This window comes from Oppia nitens, unplaced genomic scaffold, assembly GCF_028296485.1.
Source record: "Oppia nitens isolate AA-2021 unplaced genomic scaffold, nextdenovo-longstitch-racon4-pilon3 scaffold9_pilon_pilon_pilon, whole genome shotgun sequence".
Classification (NCBI taxonomy): Eukaryota; Metazoa; Arthropoda; class Arachnida; order Sarcoptiformes; family Oppiidae; genus Oppia; species Oppia nitens.
Window position 1 is genome coordinate 3234188 of NW_026533253.1, and position 25778 is coordinate 3259965.

Here is a 25778-nt window from a genome sequence, read left to right on the forward strand (position 1 = left end):
ACCAAAAATTGAAAACTGTTGGCAAAAACTTTGGACAATTAAATCTCTCGCTTTTTCCCGATAATCCCGGCGGTACTGTCAATAGGTTTGAAATATCTTGCGATTCATTAAATAGTTTGTCAAAACAAAAACATATATCATTGATGTCTCAATATAACAATTATTGACATTTTAGTCCCGATTTTATGTCATATCCCATGAAATAGATACCAAATGTTTACTATTTTTACTTTTATGGTATTATTGTGAGCAACCAATTGTTGGACTGTTTGGCAAAAGTGAAACATTTGCGTACATTAAACATACGCTTAGTTCCGGCCAATGGTTTGCAATTTAATGAAACAAATGTCTGGAAATTAATTAAAAATTGTCCGAAAATTACTTTAATTCAAATAAATATTAGTAACTAATAGCATATACTGTACCTATATTTTTATTTAATAAAATAATTTGAAACTTTGAAACTATTCTTAAATAACAATTTTTTTCAATACTGACTAACATAACCCACCGAATGACTTAACGTACATTCAATTATATTATCAATAATACAGTATATTAGAAAACTGTATATATATTTGTTAAGTAGTTTTAAATTAAACACTAACTTAATATTCATATAATGTATATCTACTGTATTAAAGCCATCGATGAACTCCTTATTCCCAGATCTGCTAATTCTGTGATCGCCTGTAGTTATGTTGTTGTCATTTGTGACAATCAGTCAGTTCTCTCACTTGACTTTAACTTTCATTTTCATTGACAACATTCAACAAATCCTTATTGCCATTTGGACTCTCAATAAAACTTTCAATTTATTCAATAATAAATAACATTTAATAATATAAGAAAATTTGTGAAACTATTTTTTACGTGAATAAACAATTTTGTCGACAGTTTTTCAGCCATAAATCATTGGTTAATATTTACACACTTCAATGCATTTGCTTATCATAAACACAATTATAATACTGTTAAATAAATGAAAATAGTTTTTTTTCAATAAATATAAATATATATATATATAATCATAAGTTCTTATTACTTATATTTTATTATATTTTTATCAATACAAAACTGACTCTAATATAAAAAATAAATAAGAAAATTATTGTTACTTTTAAGCTTAAATAATGTAATTTTGTTTTATTTAAGTAAAAAAAGTGTTAAACAAATTCAATAAAATAAACTCAATTTTTTATGCAAAAAATCATTTTACTCATCACAGCGTTTTTTAGTAAGTAAATGTATTGACAAATCATTTGATTATTTAATACAATTTTTGAATATACAAAGTATTACAACTACTGTAGATGAAAGCACTGGTAGGTTTAGATTATGATGACTGCCGTAACTTTGGCCGCCGGCTTAAAGTGAATTCATTGATTATAACTGTAATTCAACACATTTTTATTAAATTTTTTCTAAAAAACTCAACACTTTTGTGTGAAACACTCAATTGTCATTCATTCACACAAATATATAGATTATATACAGTATATTGCCTTAAAAAAGGACAATACTTTTACCGACTTTTCAATTATATCAACAAATTGCATAGTATTGTCATTATTGACTATAGAGTCCATGCAAACACACATAGAGTGTATCAGTATTATTGAATATAAAGTATATAATAAAATAACTATTATATACTGTATGTACAGTATATGCAATACAGTTTTTGATGCTAAAATAGGATAAAAAAATGTTGATATTGTTTTTTACTGTATATAATGAATATATTTATTATTCAAATACGCTTTTGTTTTGTTTTATTTATTTAGTTTTTTACATTTGATTTATTTGTTTAATCTGTTTGGGTGTTAAATGATTGCCTGAAAATATCTCTCATCAGTGATTGTGAAAATTAAATAAAATAATACTATATCATAAAATGCAAAAATACAATTAATAATATATAGTAGTTTTTCATTTTTGTTTTAAAAACTTATAAACTTGTAGTACAATAGTAATGTTATTTATGATAAAATTTAAATGACTACAGTTATAATATTTTAAATGTTAATTAATAAATAAATTAACTAAAATTTATACATATGTAACTCTAAAATATGTACAGTAGTAAGTATATTAAAAATAATTACTTATTTTTTATTGATAAATATAATGTCAATATAATGTAAAAAATCTAAAGCATTAAAATAAAATTAAATATAATAAATAATATAAATAGTGTATTGGCTATTATTGTATATTTCTATTATTTTACAAATAAACTACAATTTCTGTTGAATTTTGACACAATTTTCTTGCGTATATAGTGTTAAATTTGAATGAAAATAGTTTTATGATTTATGACATTTATAATATAAATAATTTTTAAAACTAGAATATAATAACTTAATTTTAATGAAAAATATCTATTTTAAAGTAATTGTAAAGAAAATGACCATAATTTGCAAAACAGTTAAATAAATAAATAAATAAATAAAAATGGCTTTAAACAAATAATTTTATTTAAATATATTAAATAAATATAATATAGATACAGACATTTATACAGACATTTATAAAATATTATAAATATAAAATATATATTACTGATTTTGTGTATTACTATTATATTATTTATACCAAAATAATTATCTATTAAATTATTTCTGATACTTAATATTTATTAATTTATTTTAATATCTTGGAAAATATGGCTACCTTTTTGTATTGAATATATTATTATTATTATTATATTATAGTTATTATTATTATAAATGTTAATTTTTAAATACTGTTAGACTATTTTTCAATATATTCAGTATAAAAATGCAAAACTATTGTTATTATGAATGAATAATAAACTTTGCATTACTTTTATTATATTTTTTAAGTTTTCATTTGACGGGAATCTCTTGAGTGAAAGTCATAGTTTGCTATTGAAATGTCAGTATCAGCTAATGATTATTTTATGTAAATTATTTGATTCAATTTGCCATAATATGATGATATCCAATTGGGAACCATTGAATAAAGATATATATTATAGTATACACACATTTTTCTATACATTATGTTGAGTGCATTCATAGGTATAGATGAAGAAAAAATAAATAAAAAAATTATTTGTATTATTTTGCTAAGTCTGTGAATCATTTGAATACTATTTAATAGAAATGGTAAATACTATTTAATAGAAATGGTAATAATAATAAAATCAATTGCTATTAAATGATAAATTTATTTAAACTTCTAGTCTTTTAAATAATGAACAAATAGGTAAAAAGTATAAGAGTGTGCTATCAAAATTGATAACACCTTTTATTAAAGTAAATGCGTTTATTTTGTATATTAACTAAACTAAAAATTATTTTAATGTTATTTGATTATATAATACTTTCATGAAATGTATAATACACTCAACTAAATGACAATAAAAAACTTTATTAACTTAAATATAGTACAGTATATACATATTATATAACATTACACTCAAAACCATTAGTCAATGCACATCATAGTCAATAAACAGCATTATTGATATTATCTCAAATGATAACATTGTATAATAGTGTTTGCTTTAATCATTTTAATATTGAATTAAAGGGACAGTTAGTGTATCTCATCACTAGAAAATTTAAGTATTGTATACTTTAAAAAATATAATTTATGAGTTTAAATTTTAGATCACAATCGATATTTTTATACATCGTATTATATGGTATATAAATTTCCTGGATAACTTTCACTTAGCCTATTACTCTGTCATCTATTTATTTTGTTGTAATATATTTTAATAAATTTAAAAGACATTTTAGTTGCAGACAAATGACCAATAATATCAATAGTATTATATAAACAGATATATAGATATTATATCATACAATATGTGGTTGATATAGATTTTGACCGACACTAGAGTCAGGGATATGAGGGGTATAAATGACATAAAAGACAAACTACTTGTTTAAACGTTTAAAAGTTATATCCAATACAGTATTTTTACTTTTATATATATATTCAATAAACATTTCGCTTTTTTATATTTTGAAAATCAATTTTATTTTTAACAATCAATTGAATTTCAATGATTATATATTGTATACATTATGTCATTTGAAATTTGAGAGATTTTTATCTCCAAAACGAATTGAGGCTTAAATGCTATATAAAAATTCAAATATTGAAAGACTAAAATCAATTTTCAGTCGAGAATTACAGATTAAATGGTATTAAATTAATTAAATATTTAACGCTAAGAGTTATTTATGGCCTTTTGTAATGCAATCATATATAATGGTAGGACAGGTCTTTCAGTCACTCTATATATATAAATAGTATATACAGTAGTATTTACAGTACATTTTATATATGGTTTTTGCATACAAAATAGGTTCAAGTGTTGGACGGGTCGGGTGTCTGTCCTTTACTACCAGCTCTCTCTCTCTCTCTCTCTCTCTCTCTCTCTCTCTCTCTCTCTCTCTCTCTCTCTCTCTCATTGACTCACAATTTAATATTAAATAGTTATTAGTTATTGTTATTGAAAAAACTGAAATGATTGTCAACTAATTACTCTCATGAGAATTGCCATCAAAAACCACTCTAAATGTTGATTCACTAAAAATGGATTACTTTTTTGTTTGTTATCAAATTAATCGGATTAAAGGCTCTATTAATCTCTTTAATATATTCTTATATAGATTTTGAATATAGTTTTGTATAATATATTATATAATTTATATTGAATTGAATTAGTTGATTCCCGTCAATTGCTTAACATATGGTTAGATATGTTAAACAATAAAAATAGTTTTTTGAAGTAAACATTATTTAGCAAATAAAGTCATAACCAATATCCGACTTATGGGAAAATTGTATTTATAATACCTTATTGTATAATAATAAAAAAAAATTAATTTACATTATATAAATATTTATACAATATAAACAATTAATAAAAAATATATGTGATATTTTTTAAAGTAAATTAATTGAAAAACAAAATGTTTTTTATTATTAATAAACTTAATTAATTAATTAATTAATAATTAAATTTTAGATTTTAGATTTAATTAAACTTAATAAAACTTAGAATTTTGTTGTTGTTTCTTTTTATAACTTTAAATTCAATTATTAAATTTATTTTATAATAGTTTTAGATATTTATACTGATTTATTTAAAAATTATAAATAATTAAATAAAACATTATTTGTCAAAACTGTGTCAATTCTTGCATTTAAGTTAATAATACTTACAACTAACTATTAATTAAATTAATTATTAATATTAATAAATTACAAATTTTGTTATATATTAATAAAATAGATCCTGTTTTGTATATAACTTTAATTATCTTAAAATAGAATATAACAATTGATTATTATTACTGTAATAATACTTTAATCTTTTTTTCCAAGAAAATATTGTATTTATAGTAAATTAATATATAATTGTTTTGTAATAATGATTGTGTATTTACTATAAGTAATTATAAATTGAAAAACATTGTGTATACTGTGATGAGAATTGTTATCTAAATTTATACTATAAGGTTGTAAATAACTACAAATTTATAATATTTAATTATTTAAATATATAAATTACTTAATAGTGTTATTGTAAAAATTTTTATACTATAATTTATCAATAATTAATTTATTATATTTATGACAAGTATATGAAATAAAGATTATTAATAATAATAATATTAAATTTGTCATAGATTTGATAAATTATAAATTCAAAATTCAAAATTTTTTCAAAAAGATTTAACATCACTACTATTTTAATATTTATAAATTATTATATTACTGATTAATTTGTTAATTAATAATCTCAACACTAAAACATTTCTGTCAAAATCTAAAGATAACAACTTTGACATAATCTATAAGAATAATTGAGAAAATTATATTAAAATAAACTAATAATCGTCTATTGTATCATACAATTTGTATGATAAATATATAAAAATAATAAATTAAACTTTAAACATTAAAAAAAGTTTATAATTTCACAAAGTTTTAGTAATAAAAGTTATTAACCATAAGTTCCGCTAAATAAACATTAAAATTATTGCCAATAAAGTTAATTAAAGTATAAATATATATATATTGTTATCTTATTAATTAAACAAACAATTATTTGTCTTTAAATGATTTTTTAAATAATAAATATCGTATTGTTTTGTGTATAAATTTATGTTAATTTTAATTATAAAAAAATTTATCGTTAAAATCATTGGACGTTAACAATGAAAGTGATTACACTTTTTCAACGAAATGTACGTTAAAATGAAATAAATGCATAAATAACGTCACTATAAAAAAAATTTAATAAAAATATTTCTTTAACAAACTATTACTTAAAAATAAAAATAACATAAATTAAAAACTTTAATTTCTAATCAAAATATTCTACACATTATTTTCTAATGACATAAATGTTGATAAAAACTACAGACAATTGAGATAATGTTTAATGAATTATATTGTTTTGAAAATAGTTTGTCTGTTATAATGATTAAGCAATTTGTCCCTCAAATCATGTTTGGGAAGTGCACTATACGACCCAATATAGTATACATATCAATGAATTAATCAAACAATCAATTGGAGACAATATTATTAGCACTTCAAAGTGATTACTGAATTAAAAGATAATTAACAACTTTAACGATTGATATTCAAGAGGACAGTCATCACGAGGACGGTTAGCACATTGCATAACAGTGCCAATTGAATATATAGAAACTTTATGTGAACTCGTATCGAGTATTTAGTGTATATACTGTATATAATAACTTACGAATCAGTCAGTAATCACAACAACACTAACAACAGGTATATATAAAACTGTTTGTAAAATGTAATGAAAATGACTTCAAAAATACATAATAATTATATAACAAAACTACTTATTATTGCCATTTGATAATTGAATTGAATTTCTATTACTATAACATATGATATGATATGATATCATACATATAGTACTGTTTACACCATTAACTAACTATTGCTTTTCAAATGGTTGTCCCAATGACCCAATTATTTGGATAATTGTATTGATTTTCATTTTAATTTACACTTTATTTATTTGATATTTAATTAAAAAATACAGTTAAATGAAAATAAACTAAAGTTATGTCTAAATTATTATCAAAATATATTAATTTTAATCATTTTCTATGCTATATATGATATTGTTTTTTATTTTTGTTATTTAATGCTTTAAATATATGGTTTGTTATTATATTATTAATGATTATTACAAACCATTTGTGTGTTTAATAATAATAATAATAAAACACTTGTATTGTTATAAATGCAGTCAAACAGTGAATACATTGGATGTGTTTTGTGTGAAAAATAAAGTTGGGATCAAATAAATAATTAATTCATTGATAATAACAAAAAAGACATCCGTTTTGTTTGGGGACACAACCAGTGAACTAACAAGAAGTGGTGCCAAACAGCAAACCAAGTGATGACTTCATCACTAAATCAATTGAAGTTTTGGAACAAGAAGTCGTTGACGATCACCGAATCTGATCCCACATATAAAGTGGTTTATTTAGGTAATGTGTTGACCCCGTGGGCCAAAGGTCATCAATCAGTGGATAAGCCATTGGACACATTGTGGAACAACTACTGTACAAATGTTAAACAAGATATACAAATGAAGCTAACGGTATGCAACTCTGGCCTTAAAGCCATCACCAAAGAGCACGGACTCACACAATACTGGGCCAACCGAGTGACCTATTGTTGTGTTCATCAAAACTATCCGAAACTGTTTTGTTGGATCTACAGACACGACGGACGTAAAGGCAAACCAGAGCTCAGGTGTCACGCAGTCCTCTGTCATAAAGAGGACATCGCACAGGTATTTATCCCTACGATGATCACCAATTGTTACTGATATAACAACTAATTAATTAATTATTATTTGTTTTTTATAGCGAATGTCTGATTCACTCGAAGACAAACTAACGACAGCTTTACAAGAGTTTCGACGCGAAAAGAAATTACGACAAAACGCCAGATTATCGTTGACTGAAATACCGATACGCAAACAATTACTGGTCAAAGGATTAGCCAATTTTAGACAACCATTGGAGCGCTCAAAGAGTGCACCAAAGTTGACATCAATTGTCGAAAACGGCTTCGAAGAGGAAGAAGAAGAGTGTAGTGAACGAAGCGAAAGCTTTGGCGATGAGGAGAGTCTCAGATCAGAAGAGGTGATCTACGCGACAACCGGTTCGACGGGAACTACTGGTTCCATATGAAGACGACAGTCCAGTCATTACTTAACTATACTTATGTTTTCATAAATTTGTATAATTTTTATTGTATATAAAAATTATTTTCATAAAATATATAGTCTTAAAAACTCGAAGCAATACATAGACCTAAATATTGATATATTTAATTTAATGAATATATTCTATACTAATATTATAACTAATACTCGTTTTTACACAATTAATTGACACAATTATAGTTATACACTATAAATTATATAATTTATTTTTGCAGATTTTTTTATACATATATAGTATTTATAATAATAGTAATTGTGAAACACGAGTATAAACAGCCTAAACTTATTAATAAATTGACAAATAGTTTTTGACATTTAATTTACTTTTGATAAACAAAATTAATTATTTAATTAAAATATATTAATTTATTAATACATATATTACATAATCGGCATTTCGGTTGACGGAAATCGTATGAAATGCAATGTCCCGTATCGACCATTAATACAACAGTTATTCATCTGCAGATGAACATCACGTTTACCGGTATTGCCGTACGAGGCGTTCTTCTTCAAGTAGTGTCTGATTTTCTTCAATGTCTCCAAATCCGAGTTCATTTGTGTCATGTGTTTGTCAGTCGGTTCAAAGTATACTAATTTGACGAGTGTTCCGCCGATATCCATACCAAACCACGGCATCGCTATATAATTATATATATTTATAAAATAACAGTTAGTATTTAATAATTTACACATTTGTGTCCACCATTGACTTACGCGGCCCATTGGTTATCGATTTGTTGGCCTCATTACTGCCGTTCATATTTGTTGTCATATTAGCCATCAATTCCTTCTTCTTCCTCACATAACTCGGACGACGATAAGGATTGATGAGTGAACTCGTGTTTTGATAATATCTGTCATCAATTGTGAAATATTCTGTGGATATCTGGCCATCTCTTCGGATGAGTTTTGAAAGTAATCGACAGTATCTTTGGTCACATTCTCTAACCATATATTCATTTCATTGTTAATATAATACTTTATTTTAACTCAGGGTTTATTACAATTGAAAATTACAGTAATTTATAGATAAATAATATTAAATATTAATATATTTTGAAAGCATATAAAAGTTGATAAATTTACGAATAAAACTCAAATCAAAACATGGATTAAGTAACTGGTGTTAAGCCTCTGTCTCACCGGTGGTTACAGTAGTAGTGGTAGTAGTAGTAGTAGTAGTAGTGTTGTCGAGACCAGGAATCGGGACAATGAGGTTGTCTTTAGACATGAGATTATATTTAGTAACAAAAACAGTAAATCGTTTGCAAAGGAAGGACTGGTTCTCGAACTCATCGAAAAGTGATTTGTGATGGAAGTAGGCGTGACTGAAGATACGGTACACTCGACGACAAACTGATCCGAGTTTGGCTACAGACGACTCTTTGATAGTCACTCTGGAAGGGAAGTACTTGTTTGAGTTGAGAAGACAGGCGGCGCCGTCCAGCGTGTGTCGGGTGTAGTCAATAGCCGGACACTCTTTCGGTGTCTTATGTGCGGCGCATAAGAAGATCCACTGTTCGGTGGCCGTCATCTGTGTACACGTTTGCGGCGAACACTCGGCCTGTAGTTTGACGGCCAACCGATTCAGTTCGAGACAGAATTGTCGTAAGTGTTCATACTTCCAACCGCCCTCTTCTTGACCTTCGGGAGCCATCAGTATTTCATCGATATTTGCCGGATCTTTGCGTATAGTTTGCTGAATGAACTGTTGGACAGCAATGGTTGAGTCCATCTCTTCAAACGGCTCATCCGCCCAAAGATAAAACTCTTCGCTCGTACAGCCCTTTCGGTTTCGTCGCAAAGTGACCGCCGCGTTGGCCATCGTTGTTGTCATCAATGTCAGTGTCCAATGTATTTACGGATCAATCAATTGATCGACAAATCAATGAATGTGTTGTCAAATGAGTGAAAACACAAATCACATACAAATGACAGGAAAACTGCAATAAAGACTTATAAATATTTTGACTCATTTATAAAAGACCCAAATTTACAATAAATATTTAACAAATATTAGTACTATTATTGATAAGAGTCATAAGTTTACGAGTGGTTATTGCATTTAATGGAGGACTAAGTGATGTCAATAAACGACGTCTCAATACATGCATTGCATCGATGTTTACAATAACATTGACATCACATGTGTTACACACCGTATGTATGGATTGACTATTGGTTTGAATGATATAACAAATTGATGACTAATTCAGATTCAGGGATTGTTTGACCTATAAATGCAATAATTTATTATAAATTCTAACTTTATGTCAAATTTGTATTTTTTAATTTTGTGTTTAATACTGATATAATTTAATTATTTTAATTCAGACAAAAAATAATTAAATTTTGATGAAATTTTTTAAATAATATAATATGTACAAGTTTTGAAAATATTTTTTAATTTTTTTTAAATAAAACAAAAAATGTATATTGACTTCTATATAATTATTATTACATATTTTTATTATATTCTATTAAATATAACAAAAATTAATTTAAAGTTGTTTATTGCAGCTAAATGTTATAATAAAATAATATTGTAAAATACATTATTTAAATAATTTTGATTTTTTTGTCGCACAATTCAGACAATTTAATCTACAGTATATATAATGTGATGGGAAAATATCATAGTAATTACAAAATTGTTATTGTAATGATGTAATATATTTGTTAATAAGATTTAATGATTATTAATTATCTTATTTTTTGTAAACAACATAATAATAAAATACAATAATTTTTGTATTTGTATTATTATTGAATATTATAATACTTAAATATTATAATTTTATGATTTTAATGTACAGGTATTTTATTTAATAAAGTTTAATTAAATAAACAAAATACTATAAGAATTATGTTTATAAAATTATAAAAAATTTAATCTAAATGATAAATCAGTGTTTTTTAAACTTATAATATTTATTTATTAATCTAGGTAATTTGATACAAATGCTAAATTATATTATTTATATCATTATAAAACGTTAATAATAAACGTTAAAATAAATATCTGTTAATATCTTTAATAAAATCAGTATCTATTGTATTATATAATTGAATTGACTTCTTAATAGAGAAATTAATTAACGTTTTTATTTAATTGCAAACTCAATAAAACAATAAAAGATTAATATCCTGGTATTATTTAATTTCTCCCCTATTAATGTATATAAAAATAAATAATAGTAATAATAATAATAATAATTATTATTATTATAAAAAAGATCAAAATCACTAAATAAAACAACTGTTAGTTTAAGGATTTTCTGGTTCAGTAATGGCATAAAAGTGGGGTTTATTCAGGGATATGATATGACAGTCAATGTAAATGATGTCATATATACAGTATATATATTTGAAAAGTTGTGTGTGTTTTACAAATATCTTAAATAAACGACTCATTGAATTGAAAATAACATTGATTTTGATTTGGTTTACATCCAAATATAATTGTCTTATTATGAGAAAAGCAAAGGAAATCCTTATATATTAATCTCAAAGATGAGACAATTTTTCAAATTGAAGACATGGTATCCAATTGAAAGCAACCATTACTTCATGTCTAATATTGTTAACCGATATAACATTTTATTTGTAGTTTATTATATTATTAATGTGTTATAACTTTATATAATTAGTTGAATTTTATTTTTTACTTTTATTATATTTTCTAATAAAAATAATTATTTCCCAAAATATAAAAATATTTATATTTATATTTAATAATACAAATAGTTATACATTTATATTTCATATATTCATACATGATACATATATTGCTTAATAATAGTAAATACCGTTTTATTAAAAAAAATAATATATATATATAATTATATTTCAATGTTTTGCAAATAAATTATCGATATATATGTTAAATGTTTTTTTCAATATTATAGACAAAAACGTATTCAGTATTATAATATAATATATCTAAATCTAGAATTATATTATATATTATATAAAAGAGTATGTTATTCATAGTATTGTAACAATAATTGTATTTATAACTAAAATTTGAAATAATATAGTAAATTGAAACAATTGGATACCAATAAAATTATATACTCATAAATTAAATACATTCAAAGGTTTCATTTTTAACACATTGTTTGTATATTGAAATAAATAGTAATTATATTAAATACAATATAATAACATTTAATCAGTAATTCAATAATATAGGTTATAATATAAGTTACATTTTTTGGTCATCTCTCATATTTGTTAATATTATTGATAATAATGTATACATTAATTACCATTGATTAACATTACCTTGACAATGTTAGAAACATTAAATATAAAAATAAATTTCTAATAATACTTTTAGTATATTACATTATTTTATAATACAATAGTAACTAAATTAGTATACAATAAAATAAATTATAGATTGTATATTTTATTGATTGAAATATTATATATCGTTGTAATCTTTAATTAAAAATAGATATATTTTATTAATTATAAAATTATAATTATAATAAATATTTTATAAATCACTTCAAAAGTCTTCATAAATTTCATTGATAATTAATAATCAATGTTTTAAGCTAAACATAAAAATCTTAACTTTAAAATTTATGGATAAGAAATAAGTTACTATTAATAAATTTATTTACTAAATTAATTTTTTTAAACGTATTTAATTTTATTTTCAGACATTTTCATTATAAGATTTTAATCATAAATTTAATTAACACTTTTACACTTTGACTTACTATTAAATACATAATAATTGATATCAATATTAATACAAATTAAACAATACTATAAAATTTATAAAATCTACTTCACTATAGATATAAGTGTAGTTTTTATTTATGTTATAAACTAAAAATGGGCAAATAGAAATATCTAATAAATTTTCGTGAAATATTTCTAGTAAATTTCTCAAGAATAAATTTTACTTTATTATTATACTATGGGATCCCCATATTTATAGCTATTGTACTTTATATTCATTGTAATATATTTACTTAATTTTTAGGGCAATAGATATTAATTATAATAAGAAGGTGCTCATTATATCTGTCCCAACGGTTTTCTTAATAATTCTTAAACAGATAGATATATTGTTTGTGTAAATGTCTGACTATTTTATATAAAACGTGATTTTTCCTAAGTTTTAAGTTTATAATAAACTTTTTACAGAAAGAATCTCTCTATCTGTTCAAAAATATAATGAACGCCTTCTTATATATATACAGTATATATTTAAAATTTATTTTTCAAAATCATACATACAATTCACATTTTTATAAACATTTATTAATCAATTTACAAAAATTTCAAATTAAACTATTTATATGTAAATTCTATAATAAGCAACAATATGTATAATTATTATTATATAATATTATTAAATATTTAATAATTATACAAGATATGTAATTTTATTAGTTATTAATATTACAATTAAAATAAATGTCAAAACTAAAGTTACTTTAAAATTGTTTATCTTTTTGTACATTCAAATTAAATTATGTTTTTATTTATTATATAAATATTATTAAGCAATAGGTATTTTTATTAGCATGCATCATGTATTATTGCAAAATAAATTACATTACTTTTCTATTGATTTATTTAATGTGTTTCTAAATATAATTATTTTCATGTAATAAAATTGTAAATATTATGTAAATTATAGATTGAATGCATTGTTTTGTTTTCTAACAATTGTCTACATTAAATGAATTATATAAGTATTAATATAATATATTCATAACTATAAAAACGTAGATTTTAATTTAATTTTTTTTTGTTTCACATTTGTAAAATAAAATAGTAAATTTATATAAAAATTATTATTAAAATATTATAAATTAATCACTGTAATGTAAATTTTTAAATAACATTTGATTACTATTGAAAAAAACAGTCTGATGATATATTATTTGCAACTATAATAAAATATTAATAAATGTTAAATATAAATATTTATTATATAAAAATATATCACGAAATAAAAGATTTGTGTCAACCAATTAATATGTAAATTATATATCTATTTAATTTTTTTATAATTAATTTTATAATAATTAAATATTGTTTGATAAGTAAATAAATAATATATATCTAAAACTTCAATAATAATATTTAATAAATTTTTTTAATAAATTGTCAGTTTTGCCAACAATTGTCATTTGACTGTATATTCATTTGATGGCCGGATATTAGCTGACGGCGCGACTTATTTGGTGCGCAAAGCACTCCAACAGTATTATAATATTATATAATATTTAGATGAGATTTATGTTTAGCCTACCAGTGCTCTCACTAAACAAACAGAGCTCTCAAATGAAAATTATACACTTAAGACAAGAGACGTCGTTAAACCTGATGTGAACCTCAAATGACACCAACGATTACAAAACACTTTAATATTTTTTTATCTAAATAACTCACTATTTATATGTTAACATTGATTAATTTAAATATCGATAACAGATAAATAGTTTATGAAAAACTAATTTTTATTAATTGATAAAATTTTGAAATTAATTTATCTTAATATAAGACAAACTCAGACATTACGGCTAACCATTGATTAATCGACTCATTTACACGACACTGTATTTTACATAAACTAAAAGATGAAAATCTCATATTTGTTTTTATCAATAAATATTAGTTAAGTGACAAAACCAAAAAAAAAACTAATTTTTCACAAAATTAAATAATTGATGAAATATTGGGAGTAAATAAATCGGTGGTTCACGAAGTATATAATTCTTCATGTTTTCAATTACAACAGTACTTCATATAACAAAACCAGATAAATGACGATCAAATTGGCGATACCATTGAGATGACAACTCAACCATTATTTAATACCTTATCTAATGCATTGACATGGGATGAAAGCAATTGTTCCGATATATTAAGTCAATTACAGGGACCGATACTAGAGCCTGAGTTTCCATATTATATACGTACGACAGCGACCATTGTGTGCACCATTGTGTTAATAATGGGCACAACCGGTAACCTATTGGTGCCCATAGTTGTCATCAAAACTAAAGAGTTGAGAAACTCGACGAATCTATTTCTTATAAATCTCAGTATTGCTGATCTACTCGTATTAATCGGTAAATTGTTTTTTATTTGTTTCTTTAGTATATATTTATAGTTATTAAATAAATCATTTATTTGAAAATTATATATGAATTATATTTTTCAAACAAATTTTTTCGAAATATGTTTAATAGATTTTATATGTGTGTGTGTGTGTCCGCTCAACTTGCGAATTTTGAAATTCTGATTACAGATTCGGATAGATTATCGAAAATAAGGTATAGGGGATCAGCATTAAAATTTTGATATCTCATCAGGAACATAGAAAATGGCGGCCAAAGTACAAAAAATTTTGGTTAAAAATTTTAGTGTAGATTTGAATAAAGCATCAAAAGTAAGGTATATGAATTAGAATTTTTTTTGATATCTTGAGGTACAGAGAAAATGGCGGATAAATTTTTAAAAATGAGTTAATTGTTAAAATCTAAGTTAAACATCTAAATGCAATTAATGACAACCTTAAATTATAAAAATAAATTTAGTATAAAATACATAATAAATCTTTATAAAAATTCAATTGCATTACCATAAATATTGTTTCATCATAATATTGCATCACCATAAATATTGTTTCCTCGTAAATATTGCATCACCATAAATATTGTTTCATCGTAAATATTTCATCATTATTAATATTGTTTAATTATAGATATTTTTCAACATAAATATTATTTCATCATAAATATTGCATCACCATTAATATTGTTTCATTGTAAATATTGCATCACTAAATATTATTTCATCATAAATATTGAATCACCATAAATATTGTTTCATCATGGATATTTTTTCAAAATAAATACTTTTTCATGAACATCGACAATTAATAGTTTTGTAATATGACTCATATTGACTAATGATTATTAGGAATAAATATTTTGTTTATAATATCACAATAAAGTGTAAGTTACGCGATAAAAGTTTGTTTTGGATATGCTTTTTAGCATTCTCAGCTGGTTTTATTTTTTATTTTAAAATATGATTAATAATATTATTCTTATTTATTATATTTGTTTGATGTCTGTTATGTCAGTTTGTATGCCAACAGTTCTCATTGAATTAAATACCAAATCAGAAATCTGGCATTTGGGTGAATGGATGTGTAAGTAATACTTTATATGACCAGCTTAATAAATGAGATAATTAATAAAATTATTTCAGTCCACTAATAATCATATTTTGACCCGCCTAATAAATGAAATTATTAATTAAATTTTGACAGACCAATAATAAACATATTTTGACCCGCCTAATAAATTAATTTATTAATTAAATTATTTCAGTCCAATAATTAACATATTTTGACCCGCCTAATAAATTAATTTATTAATTAAATTATTTCAGTCCAATTATAATCATATTTTGACCCGCCTAATAAATGAAATTATTATTTAAATTTTTACAGACCAATAAAAAACATATTTTGACCAGCCTAATAAATGAAATTATTAATTAAATTATTTCAGTCCAATAATAATCATATTTTGACCCGCCTAATATATGAATTTATTAATTAAATTATTTYAGTCCAATAATAAACAWATTTTGACCCGCCTAATAAATGAAATTATTAATTAAATTATTTCAGTCCAATTATAATCATATTTTGACCCGCCTAATAAATGAAATTATTAATTAAATTATTACAGACCAATAATAAACAAATTTTGACCCGCCTAATAAATGAAATTATTAATTAAATTATTTCAGTCCAATTATAATCATATTTTGACCCGCCTAATAAATGAAATTATTAATTAAATTATTTCAGTCCAATAATAATCATATTTTGACCCGCCTAATAAATTAATTTATTAATTAAATTATTTCAGTCCAATAATAATAATATTTTGACCCGCCTAATAAATGAAATTATTAATTAAATTTTTACAGACCAATAATAAACATATTTTGACCCGCCTAATAAATGAAATTATTAATTAAATTATTACAGTCCAATAATAATCATATTTTGACCCGCCTAATATATGAATTTATTAATTAAATTTTTACAGACCAATAATAAACATATTTTGACCAGCCTAATAAATGAAATTATTAATTAAATTATTTCAGTCCAATAATAAWCATATTTTGACCCGCCTAATAAATGAAATTATTAATTAAATTATTTCAGTACACTAATAATCTTATTTTGACCCGCCTAATAAATGAATTTATTAATTAAATTATTTCAGTCCAATTATAATCATATTTTGACCCGCCTAATAAATGAAATTATTAATTAAATTTTTACAGACCAATAATAAACATATTTTGACCCGCCTAATAAATGAATTTATTAATTAAATTATTTCAGTCCAATTATAATCATATTTTGACCCGCCTAATAAATGAAATTATTAATTAAATTATTTCAGTCCAATAATAAACATATTTTGACCCGCCTAATAAATGAATTTATTAATTAAATTATTTCAGTCCAATTATAATCATATTTTGACCCGCCTAATAAATGAAATTATTAATTAAATTATTTCAGTCCAATAATAATCATATTTTGACCCGCCTAATAAATGAATTTATTAATTAAATTATTTCAGTCCAATTATAATCATATTTTGACCCGCCTAATAAATTAATTTATTAATTAAATTATTTCAGTCCAATTATAATCATATTTTGACCCGCCTAATAAATGAAATTATTAATTAAATTTTTACAGACCAATAATAAACATATTTTGACCCGCCTAATAAATGAATTTATTAATTAAATTATTTCAGTCCAATAATWAACATATTTTGACCCGCCTAATAAATTAATTCATTAATTAAATTATTTCAGTCCAATAATAATCATATTTTGACCCGCCTAATAAATGAAATTATTAATTAAATTATTTCAGTCCAATAATAATCATATTTTGACCCGCCTAATAAATGAAATTATTAATTAAATTTTTACAGTCCAATAATAAACATATTTTGACCCGCCTAATAAATGAAATTATTAATTAAATTATTTCAGTCCAATAATAATCATATTTTGACCCGCCTAATAAATGAAATTATTAATTAAATTATTACAGTCCAATAATAATCATATTTTGACCCGCCTAATATATGAATTTATTAATTAAATTTTTACAGACCAATAATAAACATATTTTGACCGCCTAATAATTATTAATTAAATTATTTCAGTCCAATAATAAACATATTTTGACCCGCCTAATAAATGAATTTATTAATTAAATTATTTCAGTCCAATAATAATCATATTTTGACCCGCCTAATAAATGAAATTATTAATTAAATTATTACAGTCCAATAATAATCATATTTTGACCCGCCTAATAWATGAATTTATTAATTAAATTATTACAGTCCAATAATAATCATATTTTGACCCGCCTAATAAATTAATTTATTAATTAAATTTTTACAGACTAATAATAAACATATTTTGACCCGCCTAATAAATGTATTTATTAATTAAATTATTTCAGTCCATTAATAATCATATTTTGACACTCCTAATAAATGAATTTATTAATTAAATTTTTACAGACCAATAATAAACATATTTTGACCCGCCTAATAAATGAATTTATTAATTAAATTATTTCAGTCCAATAATAAWCATATTTTGACCCGCCTAATAAATGAATTTATTAATTAAATTATTTCAGTCCACTAATAATCTTATTTTGACCCTCCTAATAAATGAAATTATTAATTAAATTTTGACAGTCCAATAATAAACATATTTTGACCCGCCTAATAAATGAATTTATTAATTAAATTATTTCAGTCCACTAATAATCTTATTTTGACCCKCCTAATAAATGAAATTATTAATTAAATTTTGACAGTCCAATAATAAACATATTTTGACCCGCCTAATAAATGAATTTATTAATTAAATTATTTCAGTCCAATWATAATCATATTTTGACCCGCCTAATAAATGAATTTATTAATTAAATTATTTCAGTCCAATAATAATCATATTTTGACCCGCCTAATAAATGAATTTATTAATTAAATTATTTCAGTCCAATAATAATCATATTTTGACCCGCCTAATAAATGAAATTATTAATTAAATTATTTCAGTCCAATAATAATCATATTTTGACCCGCCTAATAAATGAAATTATTAATTAAATTATTACAGTCCAATAATAATCATATTTTGACCCGYCTAATAAATGAATTTATTAATTAAATTTTGACAGTCTACTAATAAACATATTTTGACTCGCCTAATAAATTAATTTATTAATTAAATTATTTCAGTCCAATAATAATCATATTTTGACCCGCCTAATAAATGAAATTATTAATTAAATTTTTACAGACAAATAATAAACATATTTTGACCCGCCTAATAAATGAAATTATTAATTAAATTATTTCAGTCCAATAATAATCATATTTTGACCCGCCTAATATATGAATTTATTAATTAAATTATTACAGACCAATAATAAACAAATTTTGACCCGCCTAATAAATGAAATTATTAATTAAATTATTTCAGTCCAATAATAATCATATTTTGACCCGCCTAATAAATGAATTTATTAATTAAATTATTTCAGTCCAATAATAAATATTTTGACCCGCCTAATAAATGAAATTATTAATTAAATTATWACAGTCCAATAATAAACATATTTTGACCCGCCTAATAAATGAATTTATTAATTAAATTATTTCAGTCCAATTATAATCATATTTTGACCCGCCTAATAAATGAAATTATTAATTAAATTATTTCAGTCCAATAATAATCATATTTTGACCCGCCTAATAAATGAATTTATTAATTAAATTATTTCAGTCCAATAATAATCATATTTTGACCCGCCTAATAAATGAAATTATTAATTAAATTTTGACAGTCCAATAATAAWCATATTTTGACCCGCCTAATAAATGAAATTATTAATTAAATTATTACAGTCCAATAATAAACATATTTTGACCCGCCTAATAAATGAAATTATTAATTAAATTATTTCAGTCCAATAATAATCATATTTTGACCCGCCTAATAAATGAATTTATTAATTAAATTATTTCAGTCCAATAATAATCATATTTTGACCCGCCTAATAAATGAATTTATTAATTAAATTATTTCAGTCCAATTTCAGCCTAATAAATGAAATTATTAATTAAATTATTTCCAATAATAATCATATTTTGACCCGCCTAATAAATGAATTTATTAATTAAATTATTTCAGTCCAATAATAAACATATTTTGACCCGCCTAATAAATGAATTTATTAATTAAATTATTTCAGTCCAATAATAATCATATTTTGACCCGCCTAATAAATGAATTTATTAATTAAATTATTTCAGTCCAATAATAATCATATTTTGACCCGCCTAATAAATGAAATTATTAATTAAATTATTTCAGTCCAATAATAATCATATTTTGACCCGCCTAATAAATGAAATTATTAATTAAAATTAACATATTTTGACCCGCCTAATAAATGAATTTATTAATTAAATTATTTCAGTCCAATAATAATCATATTTTGACCCGCCTAATAAATAATAAAAATTATTAATTAAATTATTTCAGTCCAATAATAATCATATTTTGACCCGCCTAATATATGAATTTATTAATTAAATTTTTACAGACCAATAATAAACATATTTTGACCAGCCTAATAAATGAAATTATTAATTAAATTATTTCAGTCCAATAATAATCATATTTTGACCCGCCTAATAAATGAAATTATTAATTAAATTATTTCAGTCCAATAATAATCATATTTTGACCCGCCTAATAAATGAATTTATTAATTAAATTATTTCAGTCCAATAATAATCATATTTTGACCCGCCTAATAAATGAAATTATTAATTAAATTATTTCAGTCCAATAATAATCATATTTTGACCCGCCTAATAWATGAATTTATTAATTAAATTTTTACAGACCAATAATAAACATATTTTGACCCGCCTAATAAATGAAATTATTAATTAAATTATTTCAGTCCAATAATAATCATATTTTGACCCGCCTAATAAATGAAATTATTAATTAAATTATTTCAGTCCAATAATAATCATATTTTGACCCGCCTAATAAATGAAATTTATTAATTAAATTATTTCAGTCCAATAATAATCATATTTTGACCCGCCTAATAAATGAATTTATTAATTAAATTATTTCAGTCCAATAATAATCATATTTTGACCCGCCTAATAAATGAAATTATTAATTAAATTATTTCAGTCCAATAATAATCATATTTTGACCCGCCTAATAAATGAATTTATTAATTAAATTATTTACAGTCCAATAATAATCATATTTTGACCCGCCTAATAAATGAAATTATTAATTAAATTATTTCAGTCCAATAATAATCATATTTTGACCCGCCAACCAATAATAATCATATTTTGACCCGCCTAATAAATGAAATTATTAATTAAATTATTTCAGTCCAATAATAATCATATTTTGACCCGCCTAATAAATGAAATTATTAATTAAATTATTTCAGTCCAATAATAATCATATTTTGACCCGCCTAATAAATGAATTTATTAATTAAATTATTTCAGTCCAATTATAATCATATTTTGACCCGCCTAATAAATGAAATTATTAATTAAATTATTTCAGTCCAATAATAATCATATTTTGACCCGCCTAATAAATATTATTAATTAAATTTTACAGACCAATAATAAACATATTTTGACCCGCCTAATAAATGAATTTATTAATTAAATTATTTCAGTCCAATAATAATCATATTTTGACCCGCCTAATAAATGAAATTATTAATTAAATTATTTCAGTCCAATAATAAACATATTTTGACCCGCCTAATAAATTAATTTATTAATTAAATTTTTACAGACCAATAATAATCATATTTTGACCCGCCTAATAAATGAAATTATTAATTAAATTATTTCAGTCCAATAATAATCATATTTTGACCCGCCTAATAAATGAATTTATTAATTAAATTATTTCAGTCCAATAATAATCATATTTTGACCCGCCTAATAAATGAAATTATTAATTAAATTATTTCAGTCCAATAATAATCATATTTTGACCCGCCTAATAAATGAAATTATTAATTAAATTATTTCAGTCCAATAATAATCATATTTTGACCCGCCTAATAAATGAATTTATTAATTAAATTATTTCAGTCCAATAATAATCATATTTTGACCCGCCTAATAAATGAATTTATTAATTAAATTATTTCAGTCCAATAATAATCATATTTTGACCCGCCTAATAAATGAAATTATTAATTAAATTATTTCAGTCCAATAATAACATATTTTGACCCGCCTAATAAATGAATTTATTAATTAAATTATTTCAGTCCAATTATAATCATATTTTGACCCGCCTAATAAATGAAATTATTAATTAAATTATTTCAGTCCAATAATAATCATATTTTGACCCGCCTAATAAATGAAATTATTAATTAAATTATTTCAGTCCAATAATAATCATATTTTGACCCGCCTAATAAATGAAATTTATTAATTAAATTATTTCAGTCCAATTATAATCATATTTTGACCCGCCTAAATGAAATTATTAATTAAATTATTACAGACCAATAATAAACATATTTTGACCCGCCTAATAAATGAATTTATTAATTAAATTATTTCAGTCCAATTATAATCATATTTTGACCCGCCTAATAAATGAAWTTATTAATTAAATTTTWCAGTCCAATAATAAACATATTTTGACCCGCCTAATAAATGAATTTATTAATTAAATTATTTCAGTCCAATAATAATCATATTTTGACCCGCCTAATAAATGAATTTATTAATTAAATTATTTCAGTCCAATAATAATCATATTTTGACCCGCCTAATAAATGAAATTATTAATTAAATTATTTCAGTCCAATAATAATCATATTAATTAAATTATTTCAGTCCAATAATAATCATATTTTGACCCGCCTAATAAATGAAATTATTAATTAAATTATTTCAGTCCAATAATAATCATATTTTGACCCGCCTAATAAATGAAATTATTAATTAAATTTTTACAGTCCAATAATAACATATTTTGACCCGCCTAATAAATKAATTTATTAATTAAATTATTTCAGTCCAATAATAATCATATTTTGACCCGCCTAATAAATGAATTTATTAATTAAATTATTTCAGTCCAATAATAATCATATTTTGACCCGCCTAATAAATGAAATTATTAATTAAATTTTTACAGACAAATAATAAACATATTTTGACCCGCCTAATAAATGAATTTATTAATTAAATTATTTCAGTCCAATAATAATCATATTTTGACCCGCCTAATAAATGAAATTATTAATTAAATTATTTCAGTCCAATAATAATCATATTTTGACCCGCCTAATAAATGAATTTATTAATTAAATTATTTCAGTCCAATAATAATCATATTTTGACCCGCCTAATAAATGAAATTATTAATTAAATTATTTCAGTCATATTTTGACCCGCCTAATAATAATTATTAATATTTTGACCCGCCTAATAAATTAATTTATTATTAATTAAATTATTAATTAATATTTTGACCCGCCTAATAAATGAATTTATTAATTAAATTATTTCAGTCCAATTATAATCATATTTTGACCCGCCTAATAAATGAAATTATTAATTAAATTATTTCAGTCCAATAATAATCATATTTTGACCCGCCTAATAAATGAAATTATTAATTAAATTATTTCAGACCAATAATAATCATATTTTGACCCGCCTAATAAATGAATTTATTAATTAAATTATTTCAGTCCAATAATAATCATATTTTGACCCGCCTAATAAATGAAATTATTAATTAAATTATTTCAGTCCAATAATAATCATATTTTGACCCGCCTAATAAATGAATTTATTAATTAAATTATTTCAGTCCAATAATAATCATATTTTGACCCGCCTAATAAATGAATTTATTAATTAAATTATTTACAGTCCAATAATAATCATATTTTGACCCGCCTAATAAATGAAATTATTAATTAAATTATTTCAGTCCAATAATAATCATATTTTGACCCGCCTAATAAATGAATTTATTAATTAAATTATTTCAGTCCAATAATAATCATATTTTGACCCGCCTAATAAATGAAATTATTAATTAAATTATTTGACCCGCCTAATAAATCCAATTAATAATTATATTTTGACCCGCCTAATAAATGAAATTATTAATTAAATTATTTCAGTCCAAAATAAACATATTTTGACCCGCCTAATAAATGAATTTATTAATTAAATTATTTCAGTCCAATAATAATCATATTTTGACCCGCCTAATAAATGAAATTATTAATTAAATTATTTCAGTCCAATAATAATCATATTTTGACCCGCCTAATAAATGAATTTATTAATTAAATTATTTCAGTCCAATTATAATCATATTTTGACCCGCCTAATAAATGAAATTATTAATTAAATTACAGACCAATAATAATCATATTTTTTGAAATTACATTCCAATAATAAACATATTTTGACCCGCCTAATAAATGAAATTTATTAATTAAATTAATAAACATATTTTGACCCGCCTAATAAATGAATTTATTAATTAAATTATTTCAGTCCAATAATAATCATATTTTGACCCGCCTAATAAATGAAATTATTAATTAAATTATTACAGACCAATAATAAACAWATTTTGACCCGCCTAATAAATGAATTTATTAATTAAATTAATTATAATCATATTTTGACCCGCCTAATAAATGAAATTATTAATTAAATTTTTACAGACCAATAATAAACATATTTTGACCCGCCTAATAAATGAATTTATTAATTAAATTATTTCAGTCCAATTATAATCATATTTTGACCCGCCTAATAAATGAAATTATTAATTAAATTATTTCAGTCCAATAATAATCATATTTTGACCCGCCTAATAAATGAAATTTATTAATTAAATTATTACAGTCCAATAATAATCATATTTTGACCCGCCTAATAAATGAAATTATTAATTAAATTTTTACAGACCAATAATAAACATATTTTGACCCGCCTAATAAATGAATTTATTAATTAATTACAGTCCAAATAATCATATTTTGACACGCCTACTAAATGAAATTATTAATTAAATTTTGACAGACYAATAATAAACATATTTTGACCCGCCTAATAAATGAAATTATTAATTAAATTTTGACAGTCCAATAATAAACATATTTTGACCCGCCTAATAAATRAATTTATTAATTAAATTATTTCAGTCCAATTATAATMATATTTTGACCGCCTAATAAATGAAATTTATTAATTAAATGCCAATTATAATCATATTTTGACCCGCCTAATAAATAATTATTAATTAAATTTCAGTC

The 25778-nt window shown here is 22.4% G+C and overlaps 3 protein-coding genes across 3 annotated transcripts; 1 reads left to right on the top strand and 2 right to left on the bottom strand.

Annotated features, from left to right (window-relative positions):
- The first annotated feature begins 7283 nt into the window (after nucleotides 1-7283).
- On the top strand, nucleotides 7284-8357 carry LOC128964814 (protein FAM43A-like). The gene is made up of 2 exons (XM_054311452.1): nucleotides 7284-7843; nucleotides 7920-8357. Exons 1-2 carry the CDS (start codon nucleotides 7445-7447, stop codon nucleotides 8244-8246), a joined length of 726 nt encoding a protein of 241 aa, XP_054167427.1. The 5' UTR covers nucleotides 7284-7444; the 3' UTR covers nucleotides 8247-8357.
- Nucleotides 8358-8657: 300 nt separating this feature from the next.
- On the bottom strand, nucleotides 8658-9241 carry LOC128964653 (pantothenate kinase 2, mitochondrial-like). The gene is made up of 2 exons (XM_054311286.1): nucleotides 8999-9241; nucleotides 8658-8922 (listed from the first exon to the last, which is right to left on the bottom strand). Exons 1-2 carry the CDS (start codon nucleotides 9234-9236, stop codon nucleotides 8663-8665), a joined length of 498 nt encoding a protein of 165 aa, XP_054167261.1. The 5' UTR covers nucleotides 9237-9241; the 3' UTR covers nucleotides 8658-8662.
- A 70-nt stretch (nucleotides 9242-9311) lies between these two features.
- LOC128964446 (MOB-like protein phocein) lies at nucleotides 9312-10262 on the bottom strand. The gene has a single exon (XM_054311033.1). It carries the CDS (start codon nucleotides 10119-10121, stop codon nucleotides 9411-9413), a length of 711 nt encoding a protein of 236 aa, XP_054167008.1. The 5' UTR covers nucleotides 10122-10262; the 3' UTR covers nucleotides 9312-9410.
- Between the last annotated feature and the right edge of the window lie 15516 nt (nucleotides 10263-25778).

Bases quoted from the DNA above. Each gene is read 5' to 3' on its own strand.
- LOC128964814 (XM_054311452.1), top strand. From the start codon at position 7,445: ATGACTTCATCACTAAATCAATTGAAGTTTTGGAACAAGAAGTCGTTG. The intron at 7,844-7,919 runs GTATTTATCCCT...TGTTTTTTATAG, and splicing joins ATAAAGAGGACATCGCACAG to CGAATGTCTGATTCACTCGA.
- LOC128964653 (XM_054311286.1), bottom strand. From the start codon at position 9,236: ATGGTTAGAGAATGTGACCAAAGATACTGTCGATTACTTTCAAAACTC. The intron at 8,923-8,998 runs GTAAGTCAATGG...ATAATTATATAG, and splicing joins ATCGATAACCAATGGGCCGC to CGATGCCGTGGTTTGGTATG.
- LOC128964446 (XM_054311033.1), bottom strand. From the start codon at position 10,121: ATGACAACAACGATGGCCAACGCGGCGGTCACTTTGCGACGAAACCGA.